The sequence below is a fragment of the Mangifera indica genome, chromosome 5, assembly GCF_011075055.1.
Source record: "Mangifera indica cultivar Alphonso chromosome 5, CATAS_Mindica_2.1, whole genome shotgun sequence".
In the NCBI taxonomy this organism is placed as follows: domain Eukaryota; kingdom Viridiplantae; phylum Streptophyta; class Magnoliopsida; order Sapindales; family Anacardiaceae; genus Mangifera; species Mangifera indica.
In genome coordinates, this window is record NC_058141.1 from 5479905 (window position 1) to 5499908 (window position 20004).

A 20004-nucleotide genomic window follows, 5' to 3' on the forward strand; every position below is an offset into this window, starting at 1 on the left:
AGCATCAACACTCTGATAGCAAATCTCAAACCTATGTCTATAAGAATGAATAATATTATACGTACCAATTTTAAATACACAAATAAATAAACTTGATATATTCTCATATAATTAAATATTATTTATTTTTAATTTAAAATTATCAATCATTCAATAACACGTATTAAGTATATATTCATTTGTATACTCAAAATGTACCACATAATTTTATTGCTACATGAATTCCCTCCACTCGGAGAACACAACAGTATTAGCTAAATTCTATGTAGATTGTCATCATTTGGCATCAGTCAGAACCCGGTACCAAGTCAGTTACCGTATACATACAATAACCAACAGTAGAGAAAGGTGGTACATTTGCAGCGCAGAGAGTTGAGCAATTACAGGTAAGGCAGACATCTGTGTGATACAGCATACATGCATATCAGAAACACCCTACAAATATATTTCCACAGAGGTATCAAAATGAAAGCAATCAGGGTGCAATATAGGATTTATTTACATGGGGCAATGCAAAACACAATCAAAATCAATAATAGAATACAAGGTCGGCACTAGTATAGCATTTCTATTTCAACTGCCAGCAAACTATTATCTATTTTGCTCTTAATCCTCAAACCAAATCACATCTAAACGCAAGCCTTCAAATGTCAGTTACCCCTTCTCTCCAACTCCAAGTACTTCTACAATTCACAATCATACACACTGTACAATCCTTTCTATATTCACAAAGCTTCCACTGATCTAATTGAGTGTACAGTAGTTGAAATTTTAATGCAGCTGCAGTCCTGCAACAATACAGTCAAAGATCAACAAAATTAACTAAATAAGACCACAACTTTTAAGGGCTGTTGAACGCAGAAAACAAAATGAGATCTATCCGAGTACACATCATTGAATCATAGAGAGGTAATAATAATTACAAAAAAACATACCATTCCCAGGCATGTAAATTCAACCGTGTGGAGGAGAGCCTCGCTCAGAACCACAAACAGATGTGTATGTTGACATGGTATCTTCTTTTGATATGGCTACAAAGTTCATTGGAGCAGTTGACAGCCTCCGTATTTCCTTGAAATGTCCATTTTGACGCCCCAAGTAGGATCTGGGAGTGAGGAGCTCAGGAGTTCCACTACCAGTAGAGCTTCGACGAGGAGTGGGAGTCATTGATCCATTTCCATTTGCATGATATCCATTTGGCTTCCTAAAGCTGCTAGTCTTTCTCGGACTAGGTTTAGACCCATATATGGCTTCCCTCTCTGTTACAAGGAGATCCTGGAGCTTCTTTTGGTCCTGTGGATGTGTGATAAAAACTTATCAAATATTATCCACAAATACATTGGACCCGTTTGGAGATAACAATTACAGAATACCAAGCAGATCTTTTCTTCCAATTAAAAGTTGATAAGATGTCACTACAACGAAAAAACAATCATAAGTTATGAATAACAAGGCCAATTTGCATGACAAAATTGCATGGAAATCCAAAACACCTTCCCACAACAGCATGAGGTAAATTACCCTGAATCTTCTCTTTTCTTCTTCCCTCTGTTGTCTTGCCAGCTTGTACTCATCGAGTAATGACACTAACCTTACCTGAAATATAGATAACATGCAAATGAATCTACAAGAGACAAGAAAAGTCCAGAATAACTAAAGCCACAAATGAGTAACTTACTCCATCATAGAGAAAGTACATCTTTTTCTCATCCTCCCAGGCTAGTGTTCTATTTATCAGATTGTCAACAATTGCTGGAATCTGGAGCTTGTTAGCAACAAAATGTTGCTCAGTTCATAATATAGTATATCAGCATTAGAGAAAGTAATACCTGGAATTTTGGTCACAGCTACTCGAGCTCGCTCTGCACGTTTTAGATTAATGTGTGCACCTCTGCCAGCATTGTATCGATTGTCATCCTGTAGTCAAATGGGAATTTTGTGAACATGAGAACAAGGATAGATGCTGTTACAGCAATGGATGGATTGCCAGTTATTGAAGTGCGACTAATTTGAATAACTTTTGAGCTATTCTAATAATAAATCATAAGATGCAGGAGACAAAAAACTATGAGAGAGAATGGAAGAGGAAGTAATTGAGAAAATATCTTAATCTTGAGTTCTAATCCTATCATCATATGTTGACAGACTATCAAGCACAAAAATTGCATATTATTACTTGACTGTATTCATCCAGCCATTTTTCCTCTTCACATGCTGAAAGCCATCGGTCTATCCTATCCATTATATCTTTTCGGCTTAGTGCTTCATCTTTAACTTTGCTAATCTGTGCTTCAATGTTGGCCAGGAGTTCAGAAGGATCCACTAGACCTGAACAAACGTGTGAAGGTTCATTTATACAAATTGCAAAGCATACTCTTAATGAAAAAAGGAAAATACAATGATCTACTATTAACTAGCTCCATTTTAGGAAAAGGAAATATCCAAACCAGAATCTATCAGAGCACTGAATTTCTCAGCTGCTGTGCTGGTACCAGGTTCGACGTGAGTCATTTTGCATATTTCCTCCAATTCTAATCTCTTTTTCATAACAAGTTCTTTCATTCGAGTAGCCTTCAATTTAGTAAGCCTATCCACTTCTGCTGATGCCTGAGAGAGAAGCGAAACTTGAAGATCTACTCTTCCACAACAAAACAAAAATTAACTAGAGAGTGTTTCCAAACCTCTTCAATAATCTCAGTTGATAGAAGACCCAATTCTGTAACTTCAGACTCTGATACTCTAAGAACATAAGTAATCTTTGAAAAGTTGTTCTTCTCTTCATTTGGTGAGTCCATCAAGTTCCAAAGATCAAAGAGTGATGCCAAAATATTTTTCAGCTGCATTTCCCAATACAGTTTTACTTCAAATAGCAAAGTCACATATACATATAGAAAAAGAGGAATACCTTCATTACCTTCTGTATTCGAAACTTCCTTTCTGATTTCAAATTGACAATGGCCTGTTCTAAGCCTTCCAATGTGCTATTGCTGATATTCGTGGAATGCCCCATGCTGGTACCATGCAAGCTTGGATGCACATTGCTCACTATCTGGCCAAAATCCATCCCAAGCACACCACAGAGAGTATGCACCTCATTCACATATTCCAAAACCTTATTCAGGCGGTCAGACTGCAAAAGGCAAGTATTACACCACATAAATACCAAATATATGGATAATATAAAGCTATATTAATCCCTTGCACTAAGTCATGAGGAATATTATTGAATATTAATTCAAATAAAAGAATAAATTTATGATAAACAAGAGCTAGCATCACCGATTCAGCAAATGCAATGAAGCAGACCATTTTAGCTTCAATTGCAATTCAGCGCCAGATTTTATATCTATGGACAAGCATGTCTGGCACCAAATTTGCCCTTCCATTAAGGCTGAAAGTCAACATAAATTCTGATGTATTTGTTCCTTACGTTCAAAGTTTTAGTCTGACCATGATATGCATACCTTTTCCTTTTGAAGAGTGAGAAGATGTGTTTGGTAGTCAGCAAGCCTTCTTATAGACAAGTCTTCTTCTTCCAGAAATAAATTGATCAGAGAATTGTTCAGATTGTCATACCCAGAAATCTCACCACTAATCTTTTCAATTTGTGTCTTTATGTCAGAAAATTGCTTCATACGTTCTTCTTTCTTTATTCTAAGATCATCTACCAGAGGTGCAATAGAAGCAAACTTTTCTTTTAATGATGTCAACCTCTTCTCTGTCTGAATCCACAAGTATGATGATTAGGATCACATGAGTAAGTCATACCATAAGAGATAATATGCTTACAGTTCAACAGTCAAAATGGTCCTAGCATGCCAATAGTACTACCCAATTAGTAAAAATTTGCATCATAACAACAGGAAACAAGAAAACTGAGAAAAAGAAATGGACCTGTGCGCCAGAGTTAGCATTCAAATAACCTAAAAATGGAGATTGAGGAAAGGTGTACAAAACTTTCTCCATTAATTTCCACACAATAGTTGAAATCTCAAATTCTATGTTTCTGTACAAAAATCTATCCAAGAGAATGAAACAGGAACCATATTCAGGAAGTAAAAAGCATTCACTATGGTACTGAATCAAAAGACCCTTCCACGTTTCTCAAAATATAGTGGAAAACTCTTTAAAGGACTAAACATCTGCCACTTTGTTCAGTGAGAATCCATAACAGTACTCCAGAACTCAAACAGCCTCTTGCCTTGATATGTCAGCCACAAGAAGGTAAACCTGTTTTGCATCCACCAGTCATCCCACTCAGAAAGTTTCTTGAATGATCCACAAACAGTGATAGCAAAATTATAGATACATACAATTAGTTCGTTACCCGGGCACAATTACTAAACAGATTTAGTTATTCCAGTTAACGTGCATAAGCTTCTAAATTCAGCACAAAGAAAATCCAATAAATGTTGGACACTCTAAGGAAAGTGAACACGAGTACCCAACACAAAGCATAACTGAATTATAATGGAAACAAAAGAAAAATGATCCTCTGATGTTTAAATGCCGGGACATTAAGTTTACCGGCGAATGAATATTAAGTTCCCCAAGAGAAGCCATGAGTTTTGCAAGCTCGGCTTCCTTTGCTGTGACAGCCTGATGAAGACGCGCCTTGGCATTGGAAGCTTCCTCCAACTTTCTCCGGTAAACTTCTAAGCACTCCCTCTCCAACTCCATCAGCATGCGGTCTTTTTCCGCCTCACTCTCACCGATGTCACTCCATATTTGCTGTTTCCATTACAACAATAAAACCAATTAAAATTTGAGTGTTGTTTTCTTCTCTTTTACAATAGCTAAGGTCAAATTATATGAGAGAACAACTCAATTAATTTTCTACTAGAAGAAAGTGACTCATTGAATGCTTTAGAACCCAATAAATCCAAAATCTGAACACCTTACTGAGTCCGTCCAAAGAAAATTGAACTAAACAGAATAACACATGAAGATCTTAACAGAGCAATAGACCATTACTCATCAAAATCAAGAGAAGAAATAGTTTTTATAAACATTAAACTATATATACGGTTAAAGTAAATATTTTTTTTAAATCAAAATTCAAAGGTACGCAGAAAATAAATTGTCAGAAAAGTAACTAAATTTAAAAGGAACCAACTCAAACAACCTTAAACCACCATTTATGTGTAAAAACAATAGTTTAAGACATCAAATTAATGTGTAAAGCAATTGAATCGTTTAAAGAAGAACCAGCCATAAATCACCAACCAAAAACTAGCTCCCCGCAAAATTTGGACATCAACATAAAATTGTCAAAAATTAAACAAATTTCATCAGACCAACTTGAAAGAAAAAGAACAGTGATCAAACCAAAAACAAAAAGTATTCAATTTCTAAAAATTATAAACAAGAAAAAGGATATAGAAGTTTTAACTTCCAGTAAGTAGATCAATAATGAAAAAAAATTTGACCAAAAGTAAAACACAAAATTGCTGTCCTTATGCAAAAATGAGGGTAAAAAAAAGGAGAAAGGCTAATTCATTGCATAAGCAGTGTAAAGACCCATTATCAAAATATGCTTTTTGCCTTTTAACAGAACCAAAAAAAAAAAAAAACAACTTTCTGAAATCCCATCAAGTAGAAGAAGAAGCAGAAGAAGAGACCTGAAGCTCTCTCAGTAAAGCATTGTAACAAGAGGAGGTACGGACACCACAAGGACTCCCAATCGCCAACATTTCCAACTCTCTCTCTCTCTCTCTCTCTCTCTCTCTCTTTACACAACAACTCCCTTGAAGAAAGAATTTGAAGTACAGCAGCAAATGGGTTTTTATTGCAGTTTAAAAAAGGTCAAAAAGTATCCAAGAAAAAGAAGAGGCATTGTTTGAAAGAAGCCTTAACCTTTCCAGATCTGAACCTCAAAGCAACATTTATTATGATAAAACGCGACCTTTTATCTTCAACACCCACCAACTTGAAAAAGCCAAAAAAGAAAAAGAACAAAAAAAAACTTTGTAAGAGAGAAAAAGAGTTATGAAGTAAGTAAAAAGGACGAGATTAAGCATAAAAAGTGAAAAGAAGAAGAGCTCGGGTTTGTGGGGTTAAGCTAAAATGCGCCAAATGTAGCAGGTACAGGGGATAGGAGGAAGGGTTTCTCTTCCTATTAGCCTCTTGGGAGGTGAAGAAGTGAGTGAAGTTGAAAACAACGCAATAGAACTCACATACTTCTGTCAAAATACACTACTGCCTTGGAGCGCGTATATATACGCGCACTTCTTTTTCAATAATGAGATTTATTACATTTTCTAAATATCAATTTAAGAAAAAAAATTAACACAATTTATTCCCTTCTTACCTATAATTAATTAAATAGATGGAGGATAGAAAAATAAATTTTTAATATGTTTATTATAATCAAAATCTACCATTTTCTTGTGATTCAACAAGTTTTTGTTTTTTGTTATAATTACAATGCGAAGTTTTTTGGGCTATCGTAATACAATTTTTAAGCTTAGGGAAAAGCACAATTTCCCACCCAAATTTTAGTGTAATTTTAAAATATACCCACACTTCATGAAAAGTTCAAACATTCACCTAGAGTTTAATCTGCCACATATTTTCTATTAAGGTTAAAAAGTAAATTCGTTATTTTATCAATAATATTAAAATAATCTTATCTTTGAATACAATTTTTTGGCTTAAACGTAGTGTCATAATCTTATCTTCGAATCACCTAACTAAATTTGGTTGTTTATTTAGATTGAATCTCAACAAGATTTAATTTCATTAATGAGTTAAATTTTGAATTTTAGTTTAAAAATAATTTAATTTTTTATTTGACTAAATAATTTAAATTCAAATATTTAAATCAATTTATTTTAATTCGAACAATTAGAATGAATCTAATCTTAAATACATGTTTTTGTTAACCATATTCTCATATATATATATATATATATATATATATATATATATATATATATATATATATGTTTCCGAATATTTAAAAAAAAAATCACAATTTGGGTCTTTGTATACATTTTTGAATTAAGGTGAGGCATGTTTAGGTTTATCTTATCATTTTCCAAACTCTAGAACGAGAAAACCTCCTTTTATCTTTATTTTCTAAGTAGCTAATACTCCTTTTTTAATTCATTTTAGGTAAAATATTTAATTTCATAATACATTCACCACAATTTATAGTATCATCAATAACACTAATATCATCCATTGTTGATATCATTATAGTTTTGAATGGAGAGATTTGACAATGTAAAAAACATGACATGAGAGACTTTGTGTATAATTGAATGATAGGTATTGTAAGTATGGAAAAGTTGGGGTGAAACATGTTAGCATTGACTAGACATGTTCATGAGTCGTGTCGGGCCTTAGGCTTGTACAATGATAGACCTATAGACTGGATCAATTGATAGAATTTTTAGGGCCTAAGGCCCGACCCTATATATATAGGGTTAGGCTGGGCCTTAATTACGCCAGCGCATTTAAACAAATTTTAAAAAAAAATTAATTAAAAAATTTGAACATAATTTATTTTTCAATTATTAAAACTAATGATTGCATCTTAAACATTTTATTTATAATTTTTCACTTGTGGTAGAGAAATATCATGGTTACATGATAAAAGATATTATAAGTTTATAACACAATACAAATAAATTAATATGCATACTGTATAATTACAAACATAAATAATATATATATATATATATATATATATATATATATATATAAAAATAATTGGATCGTCTATCATCTAACATGTATCTACTTACACTAAAAGTGGATTTTGATGCTACAGTTGACACTGAAAGTGTTAGTAAATCTCGACCTATGACAACAAGTATAGGAAAATTTTTTATCTTGTCTTTTCACCATTTCAAAACATCTAGTTTTTCATCATTATATCTTTGAACAATTCTGATAATGGTTAATATTAATATAATTATAAAATTGACTATAATTTGTACTTTAACTTATACACTACTTACCTTTAGGCTGGATTCGAGCCGAGCCAAGCTCGAGCTCGGCTCGGTCGAGCCCGAAACGAGCTTGGCTTAGCCGAGCTCGAGCTGGCTCGAGTTGGCTCGGTATAATTTTTTTAAAAATTTTTTGTAACATCCGAATTCAGGTGTGTCAGTAAACTCCACTTCCAAAATTACCCCTAGAATGGATTTTATAACTTGTTGTGTAAAGAAATTGCAAAAAAATTATAGAAAACTACTAAATGAGCAATATTTTTCAAAGGGGGTAAAATGGTCATTTTATAAATATTCAAGGGACAAAGTGGGAATTAAAATTGAAGGGCACACTTGAAATTATATGGTGGTGCTAAGGGTTTTTGGTAATTGGCTAAGGATAAAATAGTAATTTATGGAAAAGATTAAGGGCAAAATGGTCCAATAGGCTTATAAATTTATTTCTATTCATTTTCTCTTCCATTTTTGCCGAGAACCTCCATTGTTGAGCTAAAAACTTTCCTTAACCAAAATTCGTCCAAAAACCTAGCTAAACCACCTAATTTCCAGAGGCCCCAGTTATAAAAAGTGTAGATCTGTCAATTCTGGTCAGTTCTAAGGTAAGAAATTTAATTTTTAAGATATGTAAAATTTGGGAGTTTGATGGATGATCATATTTTTGGTTGATTAAGGTTGCCAGAAAGAAGAAAAGAAGGTGAATAAGCTTAAATCACCAAATCAGCAAAGAAAAGGTAAGAATTTCATACTTTACATACTTGAAGTAAATTTGAGTTAGGTTATTTAAATAACCTTTACTTATATCAGTATGTGAGGTATTAGAATTAAGGTGATTTATGCTTAAAAGGATAAAGGAATTCATTAGGATTCATGATGTAATTTTTGGCCATAAGGGTAAAAAGGTAATTTTGGCCATAAGGGTAAAAATGTCATTTTATGTGATATAGGTTAATTTTGCTTAATTATGTGCATAAAATGCGTGAAATAACCCTTATATTAAGCCTATATTGTATAATTGAAATTAATTTGAGGCATGATATATATATAAATGCATGAGAAAATAATATGATATTTGAGAAGGAATGAAAAGAATAAGGGAAAATAACAAATGCGCATATTTCATATTATGGTTATATATGCATACATGAGGAATCATAACATATGCATGATTTAGAAAAAATAAAGAAAGAGGAAAAATATTTTCTAAGTCATGCATGTTTTTACAATGACTCATATGATACAGGAAAGCAGAAAACATACTAAAAATCCTTACACGCCAGCTGTACTGTGTGGACAGCAAATAAAATAATCGGTTGTACTGTGTGGACAACCAGCTGTACTGTGTGGACAGCAAATAAAATAATCGGTTGTACTGTGTGGACAACCAGCTGTACTGTGTGGACAGCAAAGAAAAAATATCAGCTGTACTGTGTGGACAGCAAAGAAAAATATCAGCTGTACTGTGTGGACAGCAAAAGAAAAATATTAGCTGTACTGTGTGGACAGCAAAGAAAAATATTAGTTGTACTGTGTGGACAGCAAAGAAAAAAAATGCGTGTAAGAGAGAATTATACTTGGTATGGTGACTGCAAGTACTATCATATGTAGTCTAGATCGATCAATGAGAAAGAGAGAGAAACAAATTAGTAAATATTTTATGAAAGTCATTTGCATTAGAATTATGCATACAAGCCTATGTGGCTGATAAAGAGTTAAGAAAGATGTACGAACAGAAAATAGAAATGTCATGACACTCATACATGCATAAATCATAATGAGTGATTCATATCTGTATAATAAGGAAATGAATAAATGTGTGAAAGAAAAGAATTATGATATGTGTTAAATGTGTGTTCTGTGTCAATTATTTTGTTGTAAATAGTTCAGACACGCTGAGTATGGAAAAAATTATAAAAGATTAATACTGGTATGAAATACTTTAAGTGTTTAGTATGATTTTCTTACTGAGCCATAGTCGCTCACTCCGTTTAATTTAATATTTTACAGGTAAAGAAATGCAGCAAAGGTTCCCGGGGAGCACTAATGAGACATGAGGCTAAGGGAGGAGGGCACCTTATTTTTATTAATATATATATGTTTTGATGTATATGTGAGTATATGCCTATATATATATATATATATATATATATATATATATATATATACTTGATGTAGATATTGGTGGATATGTATATATATATACAGCTAGTTATTAAAATTGATTATAAAGTTTCTGTGGGTGAAATTTTTATGATGGTTATTATTATTTACTTATTTTACTAATTGTGATTAAGTTGATAAAAATCCAGTTGATTGGTAGGACTGGTTTGTGTGAATTATAAATTGGGAGTGTTACAGGGCATAATGAAAAAGAGAAAAATATTCCCCGGGCCCTCTAAAATAGGGGAACTCATGCCGATTTTCTGTAACACACCCAATGGTAAGGAGAGGTTACATTTTTGGTATCAGAGCGCGATTTTGGGCGCTTAAAGGAAGATATAATATAATGTGTGGTAATATAATACAATATATCTATGGTTTTGCATTCTAATATTACACAGGTGCCCCTCATGTCTCATAGATTAGCTCCCGAGAATCGACTGCAGTAAGTTATTTTATTTACCTGTATTCAAATAATAGAATATTATGTAATTACACTTATGCAGTTATTAGATGATGAGTACCACAAGACGAGGACGAGGACGGGGTCGTGGAAGGGGTATTCAGAGAGAGACGGGAGAACCGTCTAACCCTGCCCCGTCAGTTGGTTCAGGATTTGGGCTAGCAGAAATAAGAGATATAGTCCGTCAGGTGTTGACTGAGAGTCAAGATAGACCCACACCTGAAAATATAGCCAGAGATGCCATCCGAGATGAGATTAGAAGTGAGATTCGTGAGGAAGTCATAGAAGAAATCAGAAATGAAATGAGGAATGAAGGGAGAGGAGAAATTAGAGCTTAAAGGCGACTTGAGCCCATTTATTCCTTACCTAATCAGCATACCCCTCCTGAATTCAAAGGTACTAAAGATCCTTTAGTGGCTGATGAATGGATCAAGCAAGTGGAAAGTACTATGGATTTATTTTCTATGACTGATAGAGAAAAAGTTTGGTATGCCAGTTTCTTAATGAGGGGAGAGGCCCGCGTATGGTGGGACCTAGTTAAAGAAACCAGAAATGTGGATCTGATGACCTGGAAAGACTTTAGAAGGGTATTTGAGGCCCAATACAGAACAGCTGATGTGGTAGCAGTCAAAATTCAAGAGTTTATTTCTTTACAGCAGGGAGAGGATTCAGTAAAGGATTACTCTACCCGTTTTGATGTCTTAGCCAGTTTTGCTCCAGGTATGGTGAGTACCCCTAGTCTCCGGCTAGACAGATTTCTTCAGGGCCTTAGACCGGAGATAGCCTTGCATGTGTTAGCTGGACCACAACCTCCTCAAACTTATGAAGAGGCATTGGAGAGAGCATTAAGGTTGGAGGTATATGTTAATAAGCTACCCAGGAATGCACCTTCTATGTCAACACCTCCATCATTGACAGTACCCCAAACAGTGATGCCAAGTCAGCCAGCTTTACCTGCTTCATTGACTATTTCTGCACCAGTTACAACATCAGGAGGTAGTTCAATTGGCTCCAGTTTCAGAAACAATAGGGGAAAAAGAAAATTCCAGTCAAAAGCAAGTAGAAAAGGCTGGAAGAGTGACAAGAAGCCTAGAAAAGAAAATATTCCCCAATGTCAGATTTGTGGGAGACGTCATAGTGGAGAATGTTGGTACCAGCAGAAACAAGTGATTTGTTATAGATGCCGACAACCAGGGCATATAGCAAAAGATTGCCAAAGTACCGAAGTGCCAGTTCAGATACAACCACCACAAAGCCTAATTCCACCAGTGCAACCAGGGAGAGGTACTAATGCACGGGTTTATACAGCTACCCATAGTCAGGCGGAGGCTAGTCCATCTGCAGTTACTGGTCAGCTCTTTTTCCACTCTATTTCTTTATATGCATTGATTGATTCAGGAGCTACACACTCCTTTATTGCACCAGGGGTTATTGAAAGGGTAGGTTTAGTGCCTGTTAGATCTACCCATTCCATTAGAATTGAGATGCCAGATGGTGGGAGTGTGATTACAGATAAAATGCTAAAAGACCAGAAGGTAGTAATACATGGGAGAGAGTTAAAGGTGGACTTGATTGTCTTTGATATGCCCGATTTTGATGTTATCTTAGGCATGGATTTCTTAGAAAGATATGGAGTCGAGATTGACTGTAGAAAGAAAAAGGCTCGATTCCAACTCGATAATGGAGATCACTTTAATTTCGGAGAGGGCCATCAGCCTAGTATGATAATCAGTAATGTAAAAGCACAAAAATTATTAAAAAAGGGGTGTACGGGATATTTAGCTCATGTGGTACATGAGCATGATGTTCAAAGATTGGGTGTTCAGGATGTCCCAATAGTACAAGATTTCCCAGATGTCTTTCCTGATGAGCTACCAGGTTTACCTCCAGAGAGAGAGTTGGAGTTTAGTATCGAGTTAGAACCTGGCTCAGCCCCAATTTCAAAAGCCCCTTACCGAATGGCTCCAGCTGAATTACAAGAATTAAAGAAACAGTTGCAAGAACTTTTAGATAAGGGTTTTATTAGACCTAGCCACTCTCCTTGGGGAGCACCCATACTATTTGTCAAAAAGAAAGATGGGTCGCTTCGTATGTGCATTGATTACAGGGAGTTGAATAAACTGACGGTGAAGAATAAATACCCGTTGCCTCAAATTGATGATTTATTTGATCAATTGAAAGGAGCTTCTGTGTTTTCCAAAATTGACTTGAGGTCAGGTTATCACCAGGTGAGGATTGCAGAGCAAGATATTCCAAAAACAGCTTTTCGGACTCGCTACGGGCACTACGAGTTTGTGGTAATGCCCTTTGGATTGACTAATGCTCCAGCAATCTTTATGGATTTAATGAATCGAGTATTTCATGATTGCCTTGACAAATTCCTGGTGGTATTTATTGATGATATCTTGATATACTCCAGATCAGAAGAAGAACATGTCGAACACTTGAGATTTGTGCTACAAAGATTGAGAGAAAAGAAATTGTATGCCAAATTCTCTAAGTGTGAATTCTGGTTGGATCGAGTAGTATTTTTGGGACACGTGGTTACTAAGGAAGGTATAGTTGTAGACCCCAGTAAAGTGGAAACAATACTTGAATGGGTGAGGCCAAAGACTGTGAAAGAGATCAGAAGCTTTTTAGGGCTAGCCGGCTATTACAGAAGATTTGTTCAAGGTTTTGCTCGGTTGGCCAAACCACTTACAGCTCTTACCAGACAAGGAACTCCTTTTCTATGGACTGAAGCTTGTGAGAAGAGTTTCCAAGAGCTAAAAAGACGGTTGACTACAGCTCCTATTTTAGTATTACCAGAGGAAGGTGTAGATTATGATATTTATTGTGATGCCTCGCACAATGGCTTGGGAGCCGTGCTGATGCAAAAGGGTAAGGTGATAGCGTATGCCTCTCGGCAGTTAAAAGATTATGAAACACGCTACCCTACCCATGATTTAGAGTTAGCAGCAGTGGTTTTTGCTTTAAAAATTTGGAGGCATTATTTATATGGAGTTAAATGTAATATCTACACCGACCATAAAAGTCTAAAATATTTCTTCACTCAGAAAGACTTGAATATGAGACAAAGAAGATGGTTGGAGCTGGTCAAAGATTATGAATGTGATATTAAATATCAGCCGGGTAAAGCAAATGTGGTAGCCGATGCCTTGAGTAGAAAGATTGTCATAGCTCACCTCACCATTCAGATAGAGTTGCAAAAAGAGTTTCAGAGGGAACAGATTGAGGTGATAAGAGGTCAAGTGGCCAGATTGGAAATTCAACCTAATCTCTTCAATGAAATAAAAGAGAAGCAAGTAGAAGATTTATGGTGCCAGAAAATAAGTCAACAGATATGCGAAGGGAAAACAACTGAGTTTCAAATTATAGATGGAGTGCTCAAGTTCAGAAACAGGGTATGTATTCCCCAAGATCTGGAATTGAGAAAGAAAATCCTAAGTGAAGCACATGATACACTTTACACTGCTCATCCTGGGGGAGTAAAGATGTATCAGGATTTAAAGAAAACTTATTGGTGGATAGGTATGAAGAAAGATATTGGTGACTATGTAGCTAAATGCTTGGTATGTCAACAGGTCAAGGCCGAGCATCAGAGACCTTCAGGTTTGCTTCACCCACTTAGTATTCCTGAATGGAAATGGGAAGATATTTCAATGGATTTCATCATTGGCCTACCTCGAGTACAAAAAGGTTATAATGCATTATGGGTGATTGTAGATAGATTGACTAAATCGGCCCATTTTATTCCAGTGAAAGATAGTTTTACTTCAGATCAATTGGCCCAAATTTATATACGGGAGATTGTGAGATTACATGGCGTACCCAAAACTATTGTGTCAGATAGAGACCCCAAATTTGTTTCAGCTTTTTGGGGTAGTTTACAAAGAGCATTGGGTACTAGGCTGGCATTTAGCACAGCATATCATCCTCAAACAGATGGCCAAACAGAAAGGGTGAATCAAATACTAGAGGATATGTTGAGGGCTTGTTGTTTAGATTATAAAATGACCTGGCATGAAATGATTCCATTGATCGAATTTGCATATAATAATAGTTACCAGTCCACTATTAAAATGGCACCATATGAGGCTCTTTATGGACGAAAGTGTAGATCTCCATTACATTGGGATGATATTGGAGAGCGAGATGATTTGAGTCAAGTTCTTGGGCCTGAATTAACCCAGAGGATGGTTGACGATATAAAGATTATCAAGACTAGATTGAAGCAAGCTCAAGACAGACAAAAGAGCTATGCAGATTTGAAAAGGAAAGAATTAGAGTTTCAACCGGGGGATAAAGTTTTTGTGAAAGTAGCCCCTTACAAGCACGTGATGAGATTTGGAAGAAAAGGGAAACTTGCTCCAAGATTTATTGGCCCATTTGAAATTTTAGAAAAAGTGGGCAAGGTGGCTTATAGACTTGCACTTCCACCTAGTATGGATCGAGTTCATAATGTATTTCATATTTCTTTATTGAGAAAATACATTAGCGATCCTTCACATGTCTTAAAATCAGACGATGTGGAATTAAAAGAAGATTTAGCTTATGAGGAGCAACCAGTGCAGATACTGGACAGAAAAATAAAAGAGCTCCGAAATAAGACAATTCCATTAGTGAAAGTATTATGGAAGAATCATAAGGTGGAAGAAGCCACATGGGAGGTTGAACAACAAATGAGAGAGAAATTTCCCAACTTATTTGTTTAAATTTCGAGGACGAAATTCTTTTAAGGGGGGAAGAAATGTAGCATCCGAATTCAGGTGTGTCAGTAAACTCCACTTCCAAAATTACCCCTAGAATGGATTTTATAACTTGTTGTGTAAAGAAATTGCAAAAAAATTATAGAAAACTACTAAATGAGCAATATTTTTCAAAGGGGGTAAAATGGTCATTTTATAAATATTCAAGGGACAAAGTGGGAATTAAAATTGAAGGGCACACTTGAAATTATATGGTGGTGCTAAGGGTTTTTGGTAATTGGCTAAGGATAAAATAGTAATTTATGGAAAAGATTAAGGGCAAAATGGTCCAATAGGCTTATAAATTTATTTCTATTCATTTTCGCTTCCATTTTTGACGAGAACCTCCATTGTTGAGCTAAAAACTTTCCTTAACCAAAATTCGTCCAAAAACCTAGCTAAACCACCTAATTTCCAGAGGCCCCAGTTATAAAAAGTGTAGATCTGTCAATTCTGGTCAGTTCTAAGGTAAGAAATTTAATTTTTAAGATATGTAAAATTTGGGAGTTTGATGGATGATCATATTTTTGGTTGATTAAGGTTGCCAGAAAGAAGAAAAGAAGGTGAATAAGCTTAAATCACCAAATCAGCAAAGAAAAGGTAAGAATTTCATACTTTACATACTTGAAGTAAATTTGAGTTAGGTTATTTAAATAACCTTTACTTATATCAGTATGTGAGGTATTAGAATTAAGGTGATTTATGCTTAAAAGGATAAAGGAATTCATTAGGATTCATGATGTAATTTTTGGCCATAAGGGTAAAAAGGTAATTTTGGCCATAAGGGTAAAAATGTCATTTTATGTGATATAGGTTAATTTTGCTTAATTATGTGCATAAAATGCGTGAAATAACCCTTATATTAAGCCTATATTATATAATTGAAATTAATTTGAGGCATGATATATATATAAATGCATGAGAAAATAATATGATATTTGAGAAGGAATGAAAAGAATAAGGGAAAATAACAAATGCGTATATTTCATATTATAGTTATATATGCATACATGAGGAATCATAACATATGCATGATTTAGAAAAAATAAAGAAAGAGGAAAAATATTTTCTAAGTCATGCATGTTTTTACAATGACTCATATGATACAGGAAAGCAGAAAACATACTAAAAATCCTTACACGCCAGCTGTACTGTGTGGACAACAAATAAAATAATCGGTTGTACTGTGTGGACAACCAGCTGTACTGTGTGGACAGCAAAGAAAAAATATCAGCTGTACTGTGTGGACAGCAAAGAAAAATATCAGCTGTACTGTGTGGACAGCAAAAGAAAAATATTAGCTGTACTGTGTGGACAGCAAAGAAAAATATTAGCTGTACTGTGTGGACAGCAAAGAAAAAAAATGCGTGTAAGAGAGAATTATACTTGGTATGGTGACTGCAAGTACTATCATATGTAGTCTAGATCGATCAATGAGAAAGAGAGAGAAACAAATTAGTAAATATTTTATGAAAGTCATTTGCATTAGAATTATGCATACAAGCCTATGTGGCTGATAAAGAGTTAAGAAAGATGTACGAACAGAAAATAGAAATGTCATGACACTCATACATGCATAAATCATAATGAGTGATTCATATCTGTATAATAAGGAAATGAATAAATGTGTGAAAGAAAAGAATTATGATATGTGTTAAATGCGTGTTCTGTGTCAATTATTTTGTTGTAAATAGTTCAGACACGCTGAGTATGGAAAAAATTATAAAAGATTAATACTGGTATGAAATACTTTAAGTGTTTAGTATGATTTTCTTACTGAGCCATAGTCGCTCACTCCGTTTAATTTAATATTTTACAGGTAAAAAAATGCAGCAAAGGTTCCCGGGGAGCACTAATGAGACATGAGGCTAAGGGAGGAGGGCACCTTATTTTTATTAATATATATATGTTTTGATGTATATGTGAGTATATGCCTATATATATATATATATATATACTTGATGTAGATATTGGTGGATATGTATATATATATACAGCTAGTTATTAAAATTGATTATAAAGTTTCTGTGGGTGAAATTTTTATGATGGTTATTATTATTTACTTATTTTACTAATTGTGATTAAGTTGATAAAAATCCAATCAATTGGTAGGACTGGTTTGTGTGAATTATAAATTGGGAGTGTTACAGGGCATAATGAAAAAGAGAAAAATATTCCCCGGGCCCTCTAAAATAGGGGAACTCATGCCGATTTTCTGTAACACACCCAATGGTAAGGAGAGGTTACATTTTTTATACAAAACGGCGTCGTTTTGATTAATATATATTAAAAACGACGTCATTTTGATAAGGAAAAACGAGCCAAGCCGAACTCGAGCCCAAAACGAGCTGAATCGAGCTCGAGCTGAACTCGAGCCGCTCATATATGAACCGAGCCGAGCTCGAGCTCGGCTTGGCTCGGCTTGAATCCAGCCCTACTTACCTTTGCACAAAATAGACTATATGCACGATTTTTTTTGTCTGAACTACCAGAACTTACCTTTAGTATAGAACTTTGTCCAATCCTTTCATATTTTTGTTTATAAATACTATACGTTTTAAGTAAAAAATTCATGAACATATTCAACAAAATTAACACTATTATTAATTGACAAATTTTCATTAATAACATCAAATAAATTTTGTAGTTTATTAGTTTTTGCCCTAAGATTTAAAATAGTAGTTACAAAATAAAGTAAATAAATTTCACTGCAATATTTTTTAAATTTTTGTTCCATTTGCCTAGATATATTCTTAAAAGTATGATGAGAGTCATGAGACCCATGTTCTTTAAACATATTACTTATTTTTACTATACTATATATTATTGAACAAATAGTTTGATAATACATATCTGAGAAATGGTTTGTGGTTGTCTTTAATGACTCTAATATATTCATTAAAGTCATAGCTATCTCCCGATCTTGATATAAAAAAAAAAAAAAGATTTGTCGAATCTTTTGGTTGGATATTGAAGTGTCATGTTATAGGAACTTTATACCTTTTGCGCACTTTCAACATGAGGTATGTTGAATTCCACATAGTTTTAATATCTACCTTTAATTTTTTTTTTCTTCTCAACCCTATTGATTTACATAATTGATTATATATTTGTATTCATGATGGGGATGATGAAATGTATGCAATGATATGTCTAATTACTTGTATATGTTTTTTAACTAGGCTCAAGCCTTCTTGAACTATTAAATTAATAACATGACATGAAAGCAATATTGTTGAATATGCATACCCAAAAAAAAAACATACCTGATGCTCTAGCCACTGTTGTTCAAGTAAAATATAAAATGCAAACTCACACCTCTCCTTTTAAGTGTCTTCTAGCCTATACTAGTAAAGTGCAGAATGACAGTATAATAATGGTATTGTCACAGACCTTTTATATTTGTTAGGCTCGGGACCTTTCATATATTAACAAAAAAACGTTTTCCACTATAAAAAAAAACATAACTCCTGCACTAAATTACAATTAACTATCAATTTCAAAAATAAGTGTAAAGGCCATTTTAAATTTCAAAAAAGGAGTTACAAAGAAATAATTTTTATTATTAACTCTCAAAGGAAAGTTACAAAAAATTAAATGGCCAACATTAACTTTCAAAAGAAAGTTACTAAAATAACATAATAACCATCATTAACTTTTTAAAAAAAGTTACAAAAATCAATTAAATGACCAACATTAACTCTTCAAAAGAGAGTTACAAAAAATCAATTAAATGACCAACATTAACTCTCAAAAGGCGTTACAAACACTTAATACAAAAAATAATGTCTAATAAGTAGGCCACATTTAAGTCTTAAAATAGAGACGAGGATAACATTCTCCCACTTGGTCTACTTGAACAAGCTAATAGTTGAAGGTTATTATGACCATTTTTAAAATTCTAGTAATGATGATGAAATGGTCCTTAAATGGGCCATTTAGAATTCTACCGACAGACAAAATTTCTTTTGTGAACAAAATAACATTTCTTTTATTCAAATTTTGTTTTTACAAAAAATCTTAACCAAACATCTAAATAAGAAGCAAAATTAAAATCAGATCTTGAACAAACTAACAAGTCCTATACGATCCACATGATCTTTATACTGTTTAGTTGACAATCCTTTGGCCATGGGATCTAAAATCTTTAGTTCTATACTAATATGTTGGATATCCACTTTGTGTTTCTTAATGTGTTTTCTAACAATAAGATATTTTATATCAATATGCTTGCTGCAACTTCCATTTTTGTCATTTTTTGAGAAAAAAACTGTTGTCGAGTTGTTACAATAAATCTTTAAAGGTTTGTCTATTGAATTGACAACTTTTAATCCAGAAATAAAATTTCTCAACCATAATGCCTATAATGTAGCTTCATAGCATGCAATAAATTCTGCTTCCATAGTGGATGAAGCTATTATTGTTTGTTTGACACTTTTCCATGATATAACTCCTTCAACAAATGCAAAAATATAACTTAAGTGGACTTTCTTATGTCCATACATCTACCAAAATCTGAATTTGTATACCCAACTAATTCCAAATTGTTAGTATACTTATACATGAACATGTTTTCCTTGGTCCCTTGCAAATATCTCATAACCTTTTTAGTAACTTTCCAATTTTCCAATTCTGGATTACTTTGATATCTACTAAGCATTCCTACTACAAATGCAATGTC

General features: G+C 33.9%; 1 protein-coding gene across 4 annotated transcripts; it reads right to left on the minus strand.

Annotated features, from left to right (window-relative positions):
• Positions 1 to 422: 422 nt before the first annotated feature.
• On the minus strand, positions 423 to 6177 carry LOC123217324 (65-kDa microtubule-associated protein 6-like). 4 transcript variants are annotated; one of them, XM_044638286.1, is made up of 12 exons: positions 5622 to 6173; positions 4528 to 4731; positions 3465 to 3722; positions 2915 to 3130; positions 2682 to 2837; positions 2448 to 2607; positions 2177 to 2328; positions 1830 to 1917; positions 1679 to 1752; positions 1522 to 1596; positions 936 to 1293; positions 423 to 788 (listed from the first exon to the last, which is right to left on the minus strand). In XM_044638286.1, the coding sequence occupies exons 1-11, from the start codon at positions 5691 to 5693 to the stop codon at positions 955 to 957; spliced, it is 1794 nt and encodes a 597-aa protein (XP_044494221.1). In that variant the 5' UTR covers positions 5694 to 6173; the 3' UTR covers positions 423 to 788; positions 936 to 954. The 4 variants fall into 4 exon arrangements, with proteins under 4 accessions (XP_044494221.1, XP_044494222.1, XP_044494223.1 ...); XM_044638287.1 differs by lacking the exon at positions 5622 to 6173 and adding an exon at positions 5227 to 5323; XM_044638288.1 differs by lacking the exon at positions 423 to 788 and having other exon boundaries at positions 1203 to 1415; positions 1494 to 1596; positions 5622 to 6177.
• Between the last annotated feature and the right edge of the window lie 13827 nt (positions 6178 to 20004).